This window comes from Anastrepha obliqua, chromosome 1, assembly GCF_027943255.1.
Source record: "Anastrepha obliqua isolate idAnaObli1 chromosome 1, idAnaObli1_1.0, whole genome shotgun sequence".
Taxonomy (NCBI): domain Eukaryota; kingdom Metazoa; phylum Arthropoda; class Insecta; order Diptera; family Tephritidae; genus Anastrepha; species Anastrepha obliqua.
The window spans coordinates 66288358-66308000 of record NC_072892.1 but is presented as its reverse complement, the minus strand read 5'-3'; the positions used below and the strand labels follow the sequence as shown (position 1 = coordinate 66308000).

General features: G+C 38.0%; 1 protein-coding gene across 5 annotated transcripts in view; it reads right to left on the bottom strand.

The window, feature by feature from the left end:
• Positions 1-8493: 8493 nt before the first annotated feature.
• The window catches only part of LOC129244416 (TBC1 domain family member 1), a 125679-nt gene continuing 114529 nt past the window's right edge, over positions 8494-19643 (bottom strand). For 4 of the 5 annotated variants that reach the window (XM_054882039.1, XM_054882055.1, XM_054882064.1 and 1 more), the window contains 7 exons: positions 16344-16547; positions 15076-15984; positions 14862-15007; positions 13938-14530; positions 13450-13872; positions 13084-13230; positions 8494-13002 (listed from right to left, as the gene is read on the bottom strand). In XM_054882039.1, the coding sequence (XP_054738014.1) occupies positions 11812-13002; positions 13084-13230; positions 13450-13872; positions 13938-14530; positions 14862-15007; positions 15076-15984; positions 16344-16547 (3613 nt within the window). In that variant the 3' untranslated portion in view covers positions 8494-11811. The remainder of the gene's footprint in view (positions 13003-13083; positions 13231-13449; positions 13873-13937; positions 14531-14861; positions 15008-15075; positions 15985-16343; positions 16548-19643) is intronic. The other variant, XM_054882042.1, reaches the window with a different exon arrangement.

Sequence of the window (19643 nt, the reverse complement as noted above, 5' to 3'; positions counted from 1 at the left end):
AGCAACGATGTGTGAGCAGGGGCGTTATCGTGATGCAAGGGCCAATTTTTGTTCTCCCACAAATCCGGGCGTTTCTGGCGGATTGCTTCACTTGCGCATAACTTATTGACCGTTTTCATAACCATAAACCCACTATTCGTCACCAGTTATGACCCTCTGGAGCAAATTTGGGTCGTTGCGGACAGAGTCAAACATCTTATTAGCAATGTTCATGCGATGCTGCTTTTGGTCGAAATTGAGCAGTTTTGGTATGAATTTTGCGGCACCCGTCTCATGCAGAATGTCTAGGTCCTCAGCAACTTCTCTAACGGTGCTTCGACGATCGGCCAATACCACTTTCTTCACTTCATCAATTTTTTTGTCTGTTGTTGAAGTGCTCGGGCGTCCGGCACGCTTTTCGTCGTTCACATCTTCTCGGCCTTCTGAGAACATTTTGTACCACCGATAAACGTTGCTTTGGTCCAAAGTACCTTCTCCGTATGACACAGTCAACATTCGGAATGCAGCCACGCACTTAATTTCGTTTTTCACACAAATTTTGATACAGGTTCTTTGATCCATCTTTTTGAATAGGGCAAAATCGAAGACGAGCCGAAACACGTGCAAGCAAAGCAGTTGTCAACAATTTACTGAACATTCAAAAAGTCCGAACTCGTCGGCATGAGTGAGAGACATGAGTACTAACATACAGCCACAAAAAATCGAAATTCGAATATACGTAACCTAAGAAAATTCAAAATTCGCGATACTTTTTGAGCACACCTCGTACATTAAGAAAAAAAATATATAAAAAAAAATCGGTTTTTTGAAAATTCTAACTGTATATGATCCCTTAAAGGGCCGCTGTTGCTCATCCCTGCGCTAGGGGGAATACGAGGGGTGCCTTTTATATGTCGGGATTAGAGAACAAAAACACATTTTAATCATCGAAAATCACTTTATTGTTTTTCAAAATATTCTCCATGAAGATCTATACACTTTTGCATGCGTTTGAACCAATTGTCGAAGCACTTTTGCCACTCTGAATGAGGTACCTCCAAAACATGCATTCTGAATACCGCAACCGCTTCTTCAGGTGTCGAAAAACGTTGACCTCTCAGTTTGTTTTTTACGTACGGAAATAAAAAGAAGTCATTCGGTGCCAAGTCAGGACTATATGGCGGATGACCCATTAATTCGATGTTTTGGGTGCTCAAAAATGCAGTTGTTTGAGCTGATGTGTGAGAGCTCGCATTGTACTGGTGAAGAGTGATCCGTCTTTGGCGATTCGTTTTCCTAATTTCTTGGAAGACAACTGGCAAACAAATGGTTGTGTACCACTCAGAATTTACTGTTCTGCGTTGTTCTAGTGGTACGGTTGCGACATGTCCAGTTTTTCCGAAAAAAACAGGCGACCATTTGCTTGGAAGTGCTTCGTGCGCGAACAACTTTTGTTGGATTTGGCTCATCTTGAAACACCCATACAGTCGACTGTCACGATGTCATAGACGTGTTTCGAAGCCCCGCGATCGTATTTTTTGAGCATTTCCTTCGACCAATCGACACGAGCCTTTTTTTGAGCGATTGACAAATTGTGTGGGATCCAACGCGAAGAAATTTTTTTGACAGTCAAATGTTTATGCAATATTGAATGTATGCTGGTCCCACTAATGCCTAAGATTGTCTCAATCTCACGATAGATCACATGACGATCTTGCAATATCAGTTCGCGCACAGCATCAATGATTTTTGGAACAATAACTGATTTTGGACGACCTTCACGAAAATCGTCTTGGAGTGAACTGCGACCACGATTGAATTCACTATAACATCGATAAACACTGGTCCTTGATGGAGCTTCATCGTCAAAAAATGAATTAAGTTCATCCATGCAATGTTGCTGCGTTAATCCACGTCGAAAGTTGTAAAAAATAATCGCACGAAAATGTTCACGATTTAATTCCATTTTTGGACCGAGATGAATCTTTTAAGTTACTGTAAACAACACAAATAACGCTGGTATTTCGAAACATTCTGAGTACGTAAAAGCCAAAAAACGTCAAACTTTGCGATACAGCTGTCATTTGCCAGATTGCAACACCAGGGTTGCCAAATCCCGACACATAAAAGGCACCCCTTGTACGTTAAGAGCCGAAAATAAGAGTATTTACTTTGTTTTTTGTTTTTGTTTTTGTCTTTAATAAAACACACATGAACTTGTTATCATACATTTTTATTCGATAGCTGCAATTGTTTTGGGGGGAACTACATAATAAATTTGACTTTACTTTTGGTCAGATAAATAATTTTGCTGTTTTATTCAATTTCTGTGTTGATACATTTTTTCATAATATAGCTTTTACAATATGTATACGCAGTACACTGTTATTGTATATGTTTAAAGCATTTAAATGTAACAATTGTAAGCGTTTTATAAAACTTTGAAAATATTTATTTTGAAGTACTTGAAAGTGGGTTTTAAATTAGTATAGTAGGTATAATACAATTTTTTGTTTTTTGTGAAGCACGCAGCGGAGCGAATTCATGAGCGCTACACTACTACGCTACATGAAGCACACACATACAATTGCATTTGTGTATGTATGTATATATTCCTATATATGTATATACTTATGCTTAAGTCAATGCTAAACTTTTGATAGTTGCAACACACAATCACTAAGCTAGAAAATACAGTACGACTCCATACATTGTTTTTGTTGTTTTTTTTTTTTTTGCTGATTATATAGCCTTTTCTTTTTCTTTTTATTATTATTATTTGTTTTTAATAAATTATAACACGCACAATTAAATCGAACAACTTGGTTATATACGCACGAACTTATGTTGCTACAGAGATTATACATTTCATTATATATATGAATATATGTGTGTGTATGTTCTTTTATAAATATTTATAGTTAGGTAGGTAGTTGGGTAGGTAAGCGAGTAATTTCGAATCAGCTAGCGCATTTTGAAGTATTTTTCTTTTTTTTTACAATTACAAACTTAACTGTTATAAGAACGTACATTCCGTTATACATATGTGCTTTTATTTATTTATTTGTTTTTGCTTTGCTTAATCAACGAAATATTTGCTTTATAGATATACTACTTGTACATACAAATATATGCGACCTCCTGCCTGATTTTGTGTCCGATAGAAAATGAACGGCTGAGATAAAAATGAGACATTATGAGTTAAGAGAAATATAAATACACATTTCCATATGCCTATTTGCGTTTTAACATTTTTTTTTTATGTTTTTAAGACATAAGCTAATATAAATAGAATAATCAAAAAATCTTAACACAAACAATTTTGAGCGTAAGCCATACAATTGTAAATCACTTCGTTTCTACTCGCTTTTTTTCTTACCTCATAAACCATCGTTTACACTCATTCAATCTAGTATCTCGTTCATAAAGGGTCTTTCAAAAGATGCGCCTAGATGTAAAAACGTAAAAATTTAGTTTCTTTCATTTTATAACTCACAATGACAAACTATTGGTCCCAATTCACACATTCTAATACAGGGTGGAGCAACTAAATCATCCCATTTTACTAAATAAAAAACAAAAATGATTTTGAGTGATGGAAACCTTTGTTTTTCCTTTGCGCGCTCCATTCCTTGTCTGTTTGTATACTGCAGCTGTCCAGTTCACAAGTGTCAAATATAATTGACGTACGATGTCATTTGCAAAATTGATTAATCTTCCGATAGGGTCTTACATTTTGAATAACGTTTTCACGTTCTAGGCGCAAACAACAGCCAAAACCGATCCCATCCAGTCACTTGCCAAATCCCATGCGAATTACATAACCTAAACCAAAGAGAACCTATTAAAGGTAATAGCAGTAGGCCAGCTAATATTTTTCTTTCGCCTATAGCAATAGGATGTCAGCAAAAATAAAATGACGGATAGAATCTTCCTATTTCATACTCTCTTCGTTCTTTTGTCTGACGTGCTTATATACAAAACGTAGTTGTTGGTCTAGTGCTGCCAGCTTTAATAGAACCGTGACCTTGACCCAAACGTATCTTTCACAGCGTGTTTTTGTTGGATTTGTATGCATTTTAATATTAAATGGTGACAAAAGAGTTCATTTATGTCACTTTTATCTTTTGTTATTGCTTTCTTATCGAAACAAAGCAACACTGTTTTGTCGCTTGTCAAAATCATAACAATTTTATTGGCTGTCGGCGTCTAAGATTTAGGGAATGAAACATATAAACACAATTTCCATCAAACACGTAGTGAAAACAGTTGAAAATTCACTCAAACCCAAAATCAAGAAACCCAGTGTTTGGCTTTGGTGGAAACGTACAGGGTGGCTGATGAAAGCCGCTACCAAAAAAAAAATTGAATAACTTTTTTTCTTTTTAAGTTATCTGTTCCATTTTTGTTTTAATTTGCAGATTGATCTTTAAAATTTATTAAAATGAATAACTGGGACACGCAAACAAGAATTTGGATAGTCCGCCGCTATCACGCACTGGAGTCCGTAGTTTTGGTACAGAGAGAGTACAGGCGGATGTTTGGCGGCGATCCCCCGAGCAGATGGACCATAATGAGACTGGTGAATAATTTTGCTGAGCAAGGAACAGTCGCAAGAAGGCCTTATCATCGAAACCCACCAGTTCGGACGGAGGAAACGATCGCTGCTGTAGCTGCAGCTATACAAAGCAATCCAAGGGTTTCAACAAGAAGCTTATCTGCTCAACTTGGTGTCAGCCGACAGTCTTTGCAAACAATAATGCACAAAGATTTAGACTTATTTCCCTACAAAATTCAAATGGTTAACAAACTGAATGCAGCAGACTTGCCGATTCGCTTGGAATTTTGCCAGAAGATCCTGCAAATGGTGGAAGAAGACCAAAACATGTTAAACTGCCTTTTCATGTCTGATGAGGCCCATTTCGATTTAAACGGCAATGTGAACAAACAAAATTGTCGAATATGGAGTACTTCTAACCCACAGATACTCCACGAGACGGAATTGCATCCTCTTCGCGTGACAGTGTGGTGTGCGGTTTCTTCACGCTGTATTGTCGGGCCTTATTTTTTTGAAGAAAATGGTCACACCGTTACGGTTACTGGAGACCGTTATTTGAAAATGCTGAAAGAATTTTTCTATCCAGAACTACGCTGAAAGAGAATTCCTTTCAACTCTGTGTGGTTTCAACAAGATGGGGCAACGTCTCACATAGCCCAGACTGTTATGACAGAGTTGCGACGAAAATTTCCCAATAAACTGATTTCAAGAAACTCCGAATTTCGTTGGCCCCCCAGGTCGCCTGACCTTACTGCACCTGACTTTTTCTTGTGGGGTTTATGTAAACAATAAGTTTATAAAACAAAGCCAACAAATTTGGATGAACTAAAACAATCCATTCGGGCAACAATTGCGGCTATTCCTGTCGCAACTCTCAAAGCAGCAATGAACAACTTTTTACTAAGATGCCGCACTTGTGTCAACGAGCATGGGGGGCATTTAAATTCAATTATTTTTAAAACTATTATAGTTAAGCTACATTTAATAAAATTTAATGACCTTCAACTTGAAAAAAAAACTAAATGAATTCCATATACTAAAAAATAAGTTATTTGAGTTTCTTAATGTAGCAAAATTCATCAGCCACCCTGTATTATAGGAGTTGATTTGTTCGCTGCCAATTTTTATGTAGGTGTCCCCTCATAAGTTATTGAATTATTACCAGGTTTGGTCAATCTGCTATGGTGACAAACGAAATTGAGCGAGCAACTCTGGCTGCATGTCCATTGTACAAAACTATTTATAAGTAAAAACATTATTTTTCTTCTTATTATTTGATAGGGACCCTTGGTGTGAGTTCGAGAGGTAGGCAAGTGTGGGATGGTGTGAGTGCTTTGTCTTTTTGCTTGATTGTATAGGAGGCGTTGCTATGCCAAATTAGATTTTATATGATAACATGAAAAACAAATGAATATCGACAAACAAAAAAAAATAGAAAATAATATCTTTGACTTGGAAAATTTACAACAACAAATATTTTTAATAGATTTCTTAGCTATAACAATGCTTTTTATTGAAAATATATAAATTTGTATGACATTTTTTAGACTTTTTGATACCATTTTCTATAAAATTAAATCATATTTTATGCAAGCATAAAAGAGCGTTTTGGAATCAGGTAACCTCAGCTGTGGGCATTTTTTGACAACCAACTGAGAGTATTTTTACTTCTGCTTGGTCACGCCACCGAGGATTCGACAGCAGAATTTTGCCCGCTCATTTTACACGTATTCAAACACTTGCCCAAAAAGTCATTGTTCAGACGGCAACGAAGCAACATTAGTGAAGATTGTGTTGATTTTTTTCGTATATCGCCAACACAATCTCAGTTTTTCGTAAACAAACCACTGTCACGACCCATGTGATGTCAGCCAGTTCTGATCTTATGGTCCACACCTGAATTTTTTAACCATGGATTTATTACATTTTTCACATATTTGAAACTACCGTTATATAGCATGGGTATACAGGTATGCATAATTTTTTGAATTTTCACTCAACTTATTCATTCCACGGACAAATGTACGGTTAGAAAAAAACATTGCTGTTATATGGAGCTGTTATATGAAGTAGGCTTAGGTGCTGCCTGACTTCTTAAATTTTAAAAATTTTTCTTAATGAAAGTAAATCCACGGGCACCATGTTTGCCAAGTTTCAAAGAAGCGGTTTACGAGATACCCACATTTGCCTAACACGCATCAGTCACTTGTGTTAATGTGACCATAACATCGCTTCAAAATTTGCAGCACAATGAATCATGAAAAATTTCCTTTTTTTTAATTTTTAAAACTTTTTTAAATTATTTCACATTTTTTTTAATGTATTTTGATTTGTTTTCTATAAATATACCGGACTTCTCTTACTTTTTCATTTTTTACTGTTTAATTTCCCCGCCATTTTCCAAAACTGCTCTAAGATCTTTCAAATAGCTCCTTGTACTAAGTGTTAGCGATTTTTCACATTATCTACTATTGTATCGGGTATTTTTTTAAGAGCTTGAGACTTAAAATGATAATACAAAACAGAGTTGTTGTTGGAATGATTTTTTTTTATCTATAATCTGGTGGATAATTTCATGGCATTTATTTGTTGAATATGTAATCCGGCATATGTACGCCGCAGCTACGAGTTGCATTATCCAATCAATCAGTTCAATTTATGGCCGTATGGAGTCAATGGTGACTTGGATATTCCAATAAATTGATTGTGAAGCGCGCTATATTGCAAGCTGCGCCGTCTTAATGGAACCAAATTTCGTCGATGTTCAGCTAATTGATTTTTGGTAGCAAAAATTCATGCGCCATGGCATGATAGCGCTCGCTATTCATCGTAACGGCAGCTTCTTGCTCATTTCGAAAGAAATAAGGACCAATGATGCCGCCAGTGCTCTATGAACTTCGCGAGCAGATTTATTTATTTATTTATTTATTTTTGTCAAATTCAATTTTCAGAATTTGGAAGCGTTGTTTTGGCTTTAATCGTCATCGTCATCATAAATCGTGATTTGCCAAACTTTACTGAACAGAAATGTCAACATGGTTGGCCATTCTCAGCGGTCAAATAATAGTTAACGATATCGGTAGTTCTCATGCAGCTAAAAAAAACACCCGATATATGAAATTTTTTGTATCTATGAAAATTTCAGTTATATGAAAAATGACCGTGGCATCATCACTTTGTTAATTTTCGAGAGTAAAAAGGTAGGATAAGATATCGATTTTTTTTACTCAAGTTATTGTTTCTACGGACAAACATGCCTAAATAGGCTACACTCATCATTTTCAACATTTTTTCAAACTCAATTCCGTTAAACCGACACAAATACCCGCTATGTGAAAAATGTTATGGGGAAAGATTTTCAAGCGCATGCTTCTCAGAATTTGTAAGAGAGATTACAGATTATAAAGTAATTCAATAAACATGTCGCGCATTTGCGGCTAGAGTCATAATAAAAAAAAAAAAAACAAATACTAATAATAATAATAACAATATAATAATAAAAAAATTAAAATAATAGTGATAAAAAGATTAAAAAAGACAAAAAAGAAAAAAGTGATGTTTTGAGTCATGACGTTCTTCCGCCAAACGAGCAATATTTTATACGGAAAATGTTCATTACAAATTTGTAAAATTATCCCAATCTTACATTAATTTACCAGCAGATAATATCTGCCCCTTGAGTTATCATTGTGAGTGGCACTTAAAACAAACTAAATATAAATTTAAAAAGATTACATAACCAAACACAGCGTAGTTTTTTTTGTAACTGCCAAAAGTCCAAACACATGCGGACATACTTAAATACATAATTTGCCTTTACGATTTCTAAATACTTGCCTATATTTTCCCCTTACTGTAAATACAATACATACTCGTACATACCAATAAGTTCTATATTTCAGTTGATACACGCGATTTTCATTTCCAGTTGTACTAAATTTTCTAACATTTCTCGTATTGCAGATAGAATTTTAAACAACTGCAAAGAAATTTGTTGTACATATAAATACTTATTTAAATTTTCAGTTTTCTTCCTGAATGCCGTCTTATAGTAAAACAATAGTGACTAGTCCCAATAAAATTGTCCAATTGGTTGGATTATTTGCTGTGTAACTGAAATTCTAAAGCAATCTATCAAATGAGAAATGATTTGTGACAACTATCGTTAGAGAGTACTGAGCCCAGAGGGCTACTAGGGTAATGCGAAATGCAAATGTGTACCCTAAGCTAAGCAAGAAAGTTGTTGCTGTTATATTAGCTCATTAAAACCCTGCCTGTGTCGGTTAGATCATCTACTGTCGTCGACAGTGCCACTCAATGGTAAGTCCAAGAACCAACGGGAAAGAGGTGCTAGTATTAGATGATTTGGTTTGAACGGCCAAGTAAAAGGATGCATAGTATCATGCCTTAGTATCTCTCACAAGCGGGTCGTGTGTTGAGTATGCCGGCACGGTTCTGGCGGGACTCTGGGCGGAACTGTGAGGGGAAATCGGAGTCGACATTGAGCATTGTCCCAGGGGGTGTGAGTGGGAATCCGCTTCCCCATTCGAAATGGCTTGCTGCTCGTGGTGAAGAATCAGAGGGGCGCTTCGCTTCAACGCTTTGCTGAATGTGGTACCCCTGCACATTGCAGGAAAAACTGCCGCTGCATGCGCCGCAGTCAGATTGAGGTGTTCTGGCCATAAGCTAGATGTCAGATACGGACGCTCTAAAATTCTTAAAATCTTTGAGTTCATCTCCATGGTGCTGGATCATTGTACACCCTCGCTAAGTGCGAGCGGAACTTTTTCCATTCATATTTCCTCAAAGGAAGGGTGAGCGGTGTGTAACATTTGAATGCACGGCATGGCAAACATGTTTACGGATGACTCGAAGTTGGACGGAAGAGTTGAGTTAAGCTCAACTTTAGGCTTCCGGACCACTGTAGTGTTTTCTAAGCGGAAGTAGTCGCAATGAAGGAAACAGTGGATTACTTGCTCACCGGCAACCGGAAATTGTCCACGCGGCGAGGCTTGGAATTGTTTCAAGTCCTTTCTGCACAAGCTGGCTAGAGGACGAGGCAGAATCATCTCAGCACCTTCTTCTCAGCTGGCTTGATTTGGTCGGACAAATGTTTAGACATCTGGGCTCTTACTTTTTCGGTACATCTGCAGATATTGCGGGTTTAAATATCACAAATATGGTGAAATTCATCAGTAACTTGAATCGGTTAATACGAACACAAAACGCCACTGCTGGTTGTCATCCCCTAATTCAAAGTCCGTTCTTCATTTTACCCACCTTCCCTTCTCCTTTCCCCAACGAAAAATATCAAAATTATTACGCCGATTTTATAAACAATTTACTCTAAGAAAATACTGTACTAAGTGGGCGTTTATATTTTGGCCATACCTATATACAATTTCAGAGTATAACCTACTTTAATGGTTTGTGGCGAGGGACTTACAACTTCAAGTCTTTGTAGTTTTGTGCTAGACGATATTTATAACAAGCTTTCCATGGCAAAAATACACTCGGCGGCTTACCTATTGGAAAAGGCTTTCTATCATTTGACGTTTCATGCCCATAATGGGCAGAGAACTTGACACCAATCGCATGGTGGTCATGCACTAATGAAATAATTTCCAGGCTCGCAAAGAAAATTTGATATTCGACCAAGAAATGTCACTGCAGCAGTATTTTATACAGCTATAATATAATAACGACAATTCGGATCTTTCTCATCGGGTCTGCCTAATAAACCTTGCCAGCTGCATTACATTTTTGAACTGTAAAGCGCCATACTATTTGAACTACCATCACCTATTTTGGGCTGAGCAATCACTTTCAATAGTTTTCACCTATCATTGAGTACTTAAAAAAAATCATACCTTATGCTTAGAGGTTACACAACACAATTCTAGCGGAAATATCTTAACTCTTACATACATACATACTATACACACATAGCTGTCTGAATATTTTCGAATATTTCTTAATTTTTTTGTTGTGATTTTTGGTGATTTTGCATAGCGATTGTGTAGCGTAGGTGCTTTTATTAAAGTTATCAATTCTAATAGCGGCATTTAAAAGCATTTCTGTAGCCTTACTCATTCGCTTTCAAGTAGCCTATTAACGAGTTTCAAACAATCACAATATTCTCAATTTTTGCTAGATTTCTCTTAAGCGCATGAAGCTCAATTACTTTTTTTGTTGCTTTTAACTACGGTGATTTTCGTTTTGAAAGCGGAAATAATTGGGCAAACCATTAATTCTTCTATTTATACCAAGTCACAGTCCGTTATTGTCGTTGTTGTTGTTGTAACAGTAAAAAACATTCCCCATAAGTTTTTTGGGGTATTCTGCTGAAGTGACAGTATTTGGCCAGACTTAAATCCGGGTCGTTCCAGTAACGCAATCGACTATTCTGGGAAGTAATGCCCGGGTATGGCCTCTCAATAAAGCTTCGTGAATCGAAATATGCGAGTGTGTGGAGTGAAATTTTGCATACTTATTACTCCATTCATAAAATGTAATAAAAAACGGTAAAACAACTTTTTTCTAATATTTTCCGTATCTGCGAAAGGATATCCATTCGCTACGGCAGGCCAATAAATGCTTTTATAATTTTTAAATATTGTTATGCATTTTTTAGACCTGCGAAAGAGTTTTGAACTATGACTCTAAAAAACGTTCAAGTACAATTCGAAATTTACAGGTGAAATTTTCGTGAAGCGCGATCCTGAATGCCAGTGCAAAAGTTTATTATTGCCGGTAATCACTTTTAAATAAAAAATCAGCGGCTTCGTTAGCTGGTTCATGCGTCTGGATAGAAACAAACGTTTCGGCTCTGAAAGTATTCGATGCCCAACCAGCTGGTGGTAGCAGAGGACAAGAAGGCCTCCTCTGCGTTGGAAAGATCAGGTGGAGAAGGACTTGGCTTCACTTGGTGTGTCCAGCTGGCGCCGGTTAGCACGAGAAAGAAACGACTTGCGCGCTTTGTTAAACTCGGCCAAAATCTCGTAAGCGGTTTTCGCGCCAATCAAGAAGAAGAATCACTTTTAAAATTAATTTAGGCAAAATCTTCCCAGTGGTCAACTTTTGAAAAAAAAAATACCCGCTTAAACCACCGTTTCTTACTTTTGATTCGCTTTATAACTTTCCGCTTAAAATCGAAAAATCACCGCAGTGTTCGCTAAAGTTTTCTGTTTTTTCTCTATTTTTGTTTGTCTTTCCTTTGCTATATTATTTCTTTAATAGAAGCTACGCAAAATTTTCGCTATGAATCAAAACCGTTAGCTGAGCACATTCGTCGCAGCTGCATTTGGCGCCTGAATGTTACTGTCACTGCTGCTGTTCTCATCAACACCACCCGTTTGTTGCAGCGCTGTGGCAGTTGCTGCAGCCACTCCTGCTGCTACAGTACTCATGGGGCGCATGTGATGCACGGGTCGTATTGATTTCAGTTGGGTAGTACCATTAAAACGCACATTTACCTCACCGACCATGCTGAGTGGATGCATCTCTGCATTTTCCGCACCCCACTGTGGTTGCTCAGTGGGCAAAATAATGGATACAGGTGGCACCACTTTGCCGACACCGCTGCCGCTGCCGCCACCTATTACTTTTGTTGTGCTGCTTGCTGTAGTCCCACTTCCCGCGCCATATAATATCTGCCGGTTGCTAAGCGGCGAAAGCGCCGTCGGTGTATTTTTATAACCCATGCGACTGAAAAGACTGCCACCGCCACCGCTAGAGGCTGTGCTGAGGCCGCTACTACTGCTATTGCTGCTGGTGCTGGGCGGACTGAGTGGCGTACCTACGCCGCTGTCCACCTCTATGGGACTGCGCATGTTGGCAGAGCTCAGCAGTTGCTCCAGCTGATCGGGCAACTTGAGTTCGGTCAGCTTACTTTGCTTGTCCGGCGAGTCTAGTAGTCGATTTGGCCGTTGTTGCTGCTGCTGGGTTTGTGGTTGTTGTTTATGTTGATCTTGACTTTCATCCAACGAGCTGCTAGCACTACTCAGTAATTTACGTTGCTGCATTGCTGTTTGTGCTGTTGGTGATGTTTGACCGCCTTGTTGTTGTAGGTTGCGTTGCTGTCGCAGTTGTTCGTAGGTGTGTTCAAAAAAAGGTGTCTTCTCCTTCTTCTTTTGTGGCGAACCATGTTCTTCTTTTTCGTTCAACTCTTCTAACACCTTTAGTGGAAACCCCAAGTGACTGTTGACCGATACGGATTTACCGATTTTGCGTTCAGTGAAATGTGGTTTGCGACGTTGACGTTCCAAATCGTCTAATTGTTGCAGAATGCGACGTACATCGCCGGGCAATTCCAGTTCCACGTTTTGTTCAGTCAACTGAGCGATGAAGTGACCGAGTGTTTGTATCGTCAGTTCGAGCGATTGCACCTGCGTTTGCAGCGATGTGATTTGGGTCTGTTGGGAGAAGCGTGTCTTTTCGATCTGTGCGATCGACGATTGAGCGAACTGTGAGAGGATATAGAAAATTAATTAAATGAAATATAGAGACATTAAAAAAAAATCCATTGCAATTTTAGTGCTTCTCACCTGCAGATGTTGTTCCAGATGCATATTCCGTGTTTTTTCTCTATTCAACATCTCCAAATGGTGGTTGGCTGTTGAGATCTCTTCTTGCAACACATTGTACTCCACATTATATTCCGTTAATTGCTTACTGACGTCCAAAGTGAATACCTGCAAAAAGGATAACTTCAATGATTATTTCCATGTATTTCAGAGGATATTTCGATAAAAGTCTGTGGTTCGGGTAGGTCTTAAACTTTTGAGACTGCCTTGAAATATTACATATCATGCTATTTGGGAACTTTTCAAACACCTGGCAATAACTTAAATAAAACATTAAAGCATAACCTAAATCAGCAGAGAGAAGTTAGATATTCTCCCCAAACTCACCAACTTCATAATTTTCTCCATTGTATTAGATTCCATTTTCGGTACCACTGTTTTCAAATAATCCATAATTTCCTCAAAGTTATCACGTGCCAGCAACTCATCTTTGTGTACAGTCAGCAAAGCGATAGCGAATTTGAAAATCACTTCCGATGACTCGAGGAATAACAAATCGAAAACGCGTGCCACAAAACCCAAAGGAAATTGTGAGCTGAAAACAGTGAGAATCCAAGGTGCGGCATATAATGTTGGCGAGACATCGTTCTGATCCAGCCAAATATACAGTTCTGGTAGATGATCTTTGACGAGACGTGAAAGCTGGTAAAGCTGCAATTGGAATTTTTTCATATCTGGCAAATATTTGGTACGCATCTGACGTCGGAACATGAGATGTTTGAGCAATTGGAAAGCATCTGCCTCATCACACTAAATAATAAATAAATAGTGACGATACTTCAAAATTGTAAAGTGAGAAAATTAAGACTACTCACATGCAACAACAATATGCCACATATGAAACCCAAACCCTGACAATAGCCAAGCTCTGGATCGAGTATAGAATAAGCTTTTAGCAGATTGAATAGCGACAATTGCCCTACCCCTAGTGGATCTTTGTAAAACTTGTGATTGGGGAAGGTGCGTCCCAGATCTATGAAGATGGCATGCTGATGTTCGGTGAGATTCTTCAGCAATGTATGATAGGGGGTGTTGAAATTGGGGAATTTCTTTGTGTCTACTGGCGCTGTATTCATGGAATGCTGATCGGCGAGAAAGGTCCAAACATCGCCCCGTTTCGAACGTGGTACGCCACATTTAATCGCTTGTGCCAACACTTTAGGATCTTTCTTATTGCTGATCTTCATGGAGTCGCGCTCAATGATCTGCTCCCAGCGCTCGATTAGTTGCTTGTCACATGGGACGATCTCTTCGTAGTCGAGTTTGATACGTTTGAGCTCATTTTCATTTTGACGCGCCTGCAACATGGCATTCTCGGTTTCCATGCGATTCAACAGGATAGTCTGACGAATAGCGGTCTTCCAAAGATCGCGCAGTTCTTCGCGAGTTCGCTTGCCACGAATGCGTTCTGGAAGGGAAATAATGTTATTAATTCATAAATAAAATAAGTTAAAAAACATAAAATAAAAAAGAAAAGTAAAAATAAAAATAGGATAAAATATAATAGTACAATAAAATGAAATAAATTCAAATAAAAAAGATAAGTAAAATAAAATAAATATAAATAAAATGAAAAAAAAAAACCAAATAACACAAAAGGAAATTCAAATTAATTACTAAAAATAAAATAATATAGAATAATAATATAAATAAATAAAACTCATAATCCCTACGCTCACGGCGGCTGGCGAATTCATCTTAATCACAAATGGAATAACTTAAAGGTTCCTATGACTCACTGGTAATCCTCATCGGCGACATAAATTCATTCTGCACATCGCCGTCCATGCCCTTTGAAGGTGTCACCACACTATTTAAAATCGCATGGCGCCATGAAGCCTTATGTGCCTCCGATTCTTTCGGACTGTTGCCAACCTTAATAAATCTAAAAGCGAAAGAATTCGAAAAAGTTTAAATAGTCGCTACTTGTTTCGTAACGCATTTTTTTCTTACATATCCATCATGGGACTCTTTAAGTGCTCCGCGTTAGGCTTGCTCGGACTCGCACTGCCAATTGTATTCGAACGCGAACGGAATCCCTCCGGTGGAGTCTCATTGCCGCTACGACTAACCGCCGGTTGGGGTTCGGCAGAATTCTCACGTACTTGGTGATCGCGCAGGCCATGCGGCACACCAATATCATCCTTTGATGCCTTGCGCTTCAACAGGTGATCAAATGAGTTGGTGAGCGAACGCTTAGCTTTCATGAAAATTGTGCTACCGCCTAAGTATTGATTCAGAAATTCCGAACGATTTTCAGCTGTGTCGTGTACGTGCCGCTGCTGACGCGACTCGCAATGCGCGCGTAATAACATCATTAAAAATTGATTTTGTTCCGCCAGTGGTGAGCTTGTCTTCTCCGATCCATAGTACTTGGCCCAAATCATGTCCTGCTCATCATCGGTGAGCGATTCTATGCGACGAAATACCATTGCTTGTGTCTTCTTCTCACTCAAACCCTCAATGTCGGTGCACAGTTTGTGGTACCACAACATGGGGCAGTGCTCGCACGAGAATATCTGTGTAGCCTCCTTCTTCTTTTGTTCGGCGCATGTGACGAACGCCTGCGATATGGCCGCCACTATATCGTCGCATACGTGATCCGACTGACATTTGAAGACATAACCAATGTAGCCATCATTGTGCACCTCACGACAGATGATGCCGAAGTGATCGGGGTTCTTTTGACCTTGAGCACAGCTAGCAACATCCTTGAAGTCTTTGTAGAGCAACACTTGTTTGCGATCTGGTGAGATGAGACGCAAATCGCAGCGGCCCACCAGGAAGACCATGGTGCGATTCTGTTCTACATAAGGTGGAATGCAGCCATAGGAAGCGGAGCGATCACGTTGCTTAGGGATGCTTTTGGTAAAGAGAAAGAAGAGAGAACATTACATACGAACAAAAGACGATTGGTTTTTGCTAAAGCAACGTTGGAGAATTTTTGGGTAAAATGGGGTAAAACTAAAGCGTCTATTGAAGCATGCGCGTGCAATGTGCGGTACGTACGAAAATACGAAAACTAAGCAATTCAAAGCGACAACAAAAAATTGCCTGTAAATACATTTTTTATGCACGTCGCTGGGACTTTCAAAAATGCAACAAATCTTAAGCAACACAAAGTAAAAGAAAACAATTAATTTACAAATAACACAGTGGAGCTGGTGCATGCCGCCGGAACAAAAGCCACAAAACGAAAAACGCCTCAACATCCTACTCACGTATCGAGCGTTGCATAGGCTGGCTGTTGTGGTATTGTGGGTTGTTGTTGTGTTGCTGCTGCTATCGTTTCTTCCTTTTGCTGGGCCAGCTCCTTTGTTTCCTCCTGCGCTTGACGTGGCGGTGATGGATGTTTGTTGATTATAACATTCGGTGCAACTGGCAGCTCAGCTGAGTTGACCTCCTTTTCAACCTTGACCGTGCCACTGTTGGTTGTTTTTATTTTTTGTTTAAGGAAAAGACGGAACACGCGTTTCATATTAGATAAACGTCGAACGCAAAACTTTCTATTATAAGCAGCAGCTAAGAATTAGGATTTGGTTATTTCTAAATACTAAGTCTTTGGACGTTTAGTACCCAAATAGGACTTTTAAATTTTAAAAGGTACTTAATAATGGTTATCACTGCGGTAAACTTTAGTGTACACTTATTTAAAGATTGAGCTCAATGCATTTCTTTAAGGAGGCCCCGAATAGCCCCAACCTCATACGCATAGAGAATCTTTGGCCTACGAGGGTCGTTTGAAAAATCCGTGCAAAAATAAAAACTACTTAATTGTTTGAGGTACACCTTTCGTTAACCTCATTTTTCGACCTAGTCTTCTTTTAGGCTTATACACGTCTAATGCTGTTCTAGTTCGTTGATCCCTTCCGAATAATAGGATTTGTCCAAATCTGAAAACTAGCCATTCGTTTCTGCAATCACCTCTTGTTTGAATAAAATCTTTTTCCCACCAGCCAGTTCTTCAAATTGGGGAAGAAATAGTAGTCCGAGGGATCCGAGGAAGCCAAGTCTGGAGAATAGTGGGGATGTGAAATGAGTTGGAACCCTATTTCCATTAATTCTGCGCCCACAACTGCTGAGGCATGAGTTGGTGTGTTGTCGTGATGGAAAAGGAAAATCACTCGTCGATTTAAACAAACGCCAAGTAAATATTTTAAATCTTCCGTTCACGTTCTGTATTGTTAGTTTCTACGAGTGATGCCTTTTATATTTTGCACCTTTGTAATGATATGTGTGATGAGCTGTAATCCCATGTTTTTATCGAAAAGTTTGGTATTTTTTAGCATTAACTTATATAACGAGCTTTATTTTTTTTTTTTTTGTTTTGTTCAGTGAGTTCATAAATTCATCTCGCCCAAAAGATGGAATTAAGTCGTGAACATTTTCGTATGATGATTTAGTACGATTTTCGACTTGGATTATTGAGACATAAGTGCATTGATCAACTTACTTTGACTTTTGGCGTTGAAGCACTAAACGGTTGTTGTGCCAGAAGAAATCGACGCTGTGCGTCAATAACGCAAGATCGTCATGCGATATATCGTATTTAGTGGGATTAGGCATTAATGGGACCAGTACATATTCAATATTGCATGAACATTGGGTCAAGAAGATTTGTTTCCGTTGTATACCCCATAATTTGACAATTGCCCAATAAGGAACTCGTATCGGTTGGTGTAAAGAAATATTGAGGAGGTTCAGCCGCGGTGGTTCTAAGCTCATCTATGACATCGTAACAGGTGGCGAATCTTGAATTTATGCATATGAGCCGAAAACAAAACAGCAATCCACAATATGGAGGCTCCAAGACGAGCCTAATCTTACCAAAGTTTTTCACGGAAGAAGCACCACAACGCAAATGGACGCCTCTTTTTTCGGAAAATCTGGTCATATCGCAACTGTACCACTAGAGAAACTTAAAAGAGGCAATTCTAAGTGGTACACAACCATTTATTTGGCAGAAGCTTTGGAGAATTAAGGAAAACCAATAACCGAAGACCTTCACCTTCACGAAGACAGTGCGAGCTCTCACGTATTGGCTCACATAAGAGAGTTTTTGAACACTCAAAAGATCTAATTAATAGGTCATCCGACTTACTTGGCATCTAATGATTTTTTTTGCTCCCGAAAATCAAAAATATATTGCGAGAGTAACGTTTTTCAATATATAAAGAAGTTGCTCGTTTTAGAGGTATCCACTTCTGAAAGGGAGAAGTGCTGTGAAAATTGGTTAAAGCGAATGCAGAAATATGTTGATTTCCAAGGGGAATATTCTGAGAAATAATAAGGTCATAATTTTCATAATTATTTTATTGTGTTTTCATGATTGGGCGCAAAATATAATGCATGTTTTTAGTACTCTTTTTATGCTTGGATATTTTTATTCTAGTTGGTTGATATTTTGTGAAACTATTTGCATTGAATTTGAAAAAAAAATTATCCGTAATACAGAGCGATTCTCACGAAACCAGAGGGTAATAACCGTATCAACAATTATAGAATGATAGATTTACAAGGTTCGTCTTTTCACCAAGTAAACCATCACTAAGGGTTTGAAGTGCTCGTTAAGTATTTTATTTACCATCCGAAATATAATTTTAAGTTCATCATTTTCGTTTGCTATAATTATTTGCGCCAGTAAGAAAAATCTCTCGTTTGGAGTCAGTTGAAAACTGTTCGTAGGACAACAGTCGAAGTTTTGCTATTGCCTGCCGAGGGACAAAAGTTACGACCGAAATTTTTTTAAATAAAAAAATTCTAAATCACTTTATTTTATTGTACATTCATGTACGGTGGGTGATTAGGTGGACCTTTGTGGTGAACGTAGAAATGTTGTTCCATCAATATAAACTTTTATTCCGCATCCGAACGGTTTTCATGAGAATTTTTTTTTTCAATTCCATTATGATCCAAGCGGGAACACATTTAGAGGAAATTTTTCGGTACAGAATTTCCACAGTGAGGCTTTTCCGAGGGTCTTCTGAACTATTAAAGTACACTAGGGTCTACGTTACCGGCAAGAAACAGTTTAAAGGCTACAATTTGGCGGCATTTCCTAAAAACAACAAAAACAACACATATGGAATTTTTTTTTAGCATTCACCTGGGGAACAATAAGCCTGAACATTTAGCCTATTACTCTTGAGTTATTTTAAAAATTAAGTCAGAGTAACAGGTGGACGCTAAAAAATCTATATTCTCACCTCCGTCTGAGAATGTACTTATACATTCTTTGAACATTCTAGTGATTCTTTCTATTATCGATACCAAATTTTTTTTAAGATATTTATGGCCTTCAAATCTGATCTGTTTTCTCGCCTAACAAAGGTATTTAAGCGATATGTTGCTTGGAATATTTTATTTGCTATGCACACACACACCTGTGTTCATAATAATTGCAGCGCGTATATTGGAAAGTTTTGACTATTTTTATTTTTATTTTTATTTTTAATTTATTTTATTTTTTTTTTTATTTATTTTTTTTTTATTTTTTTTATTTTTTTTTTTAATTTTTTTTA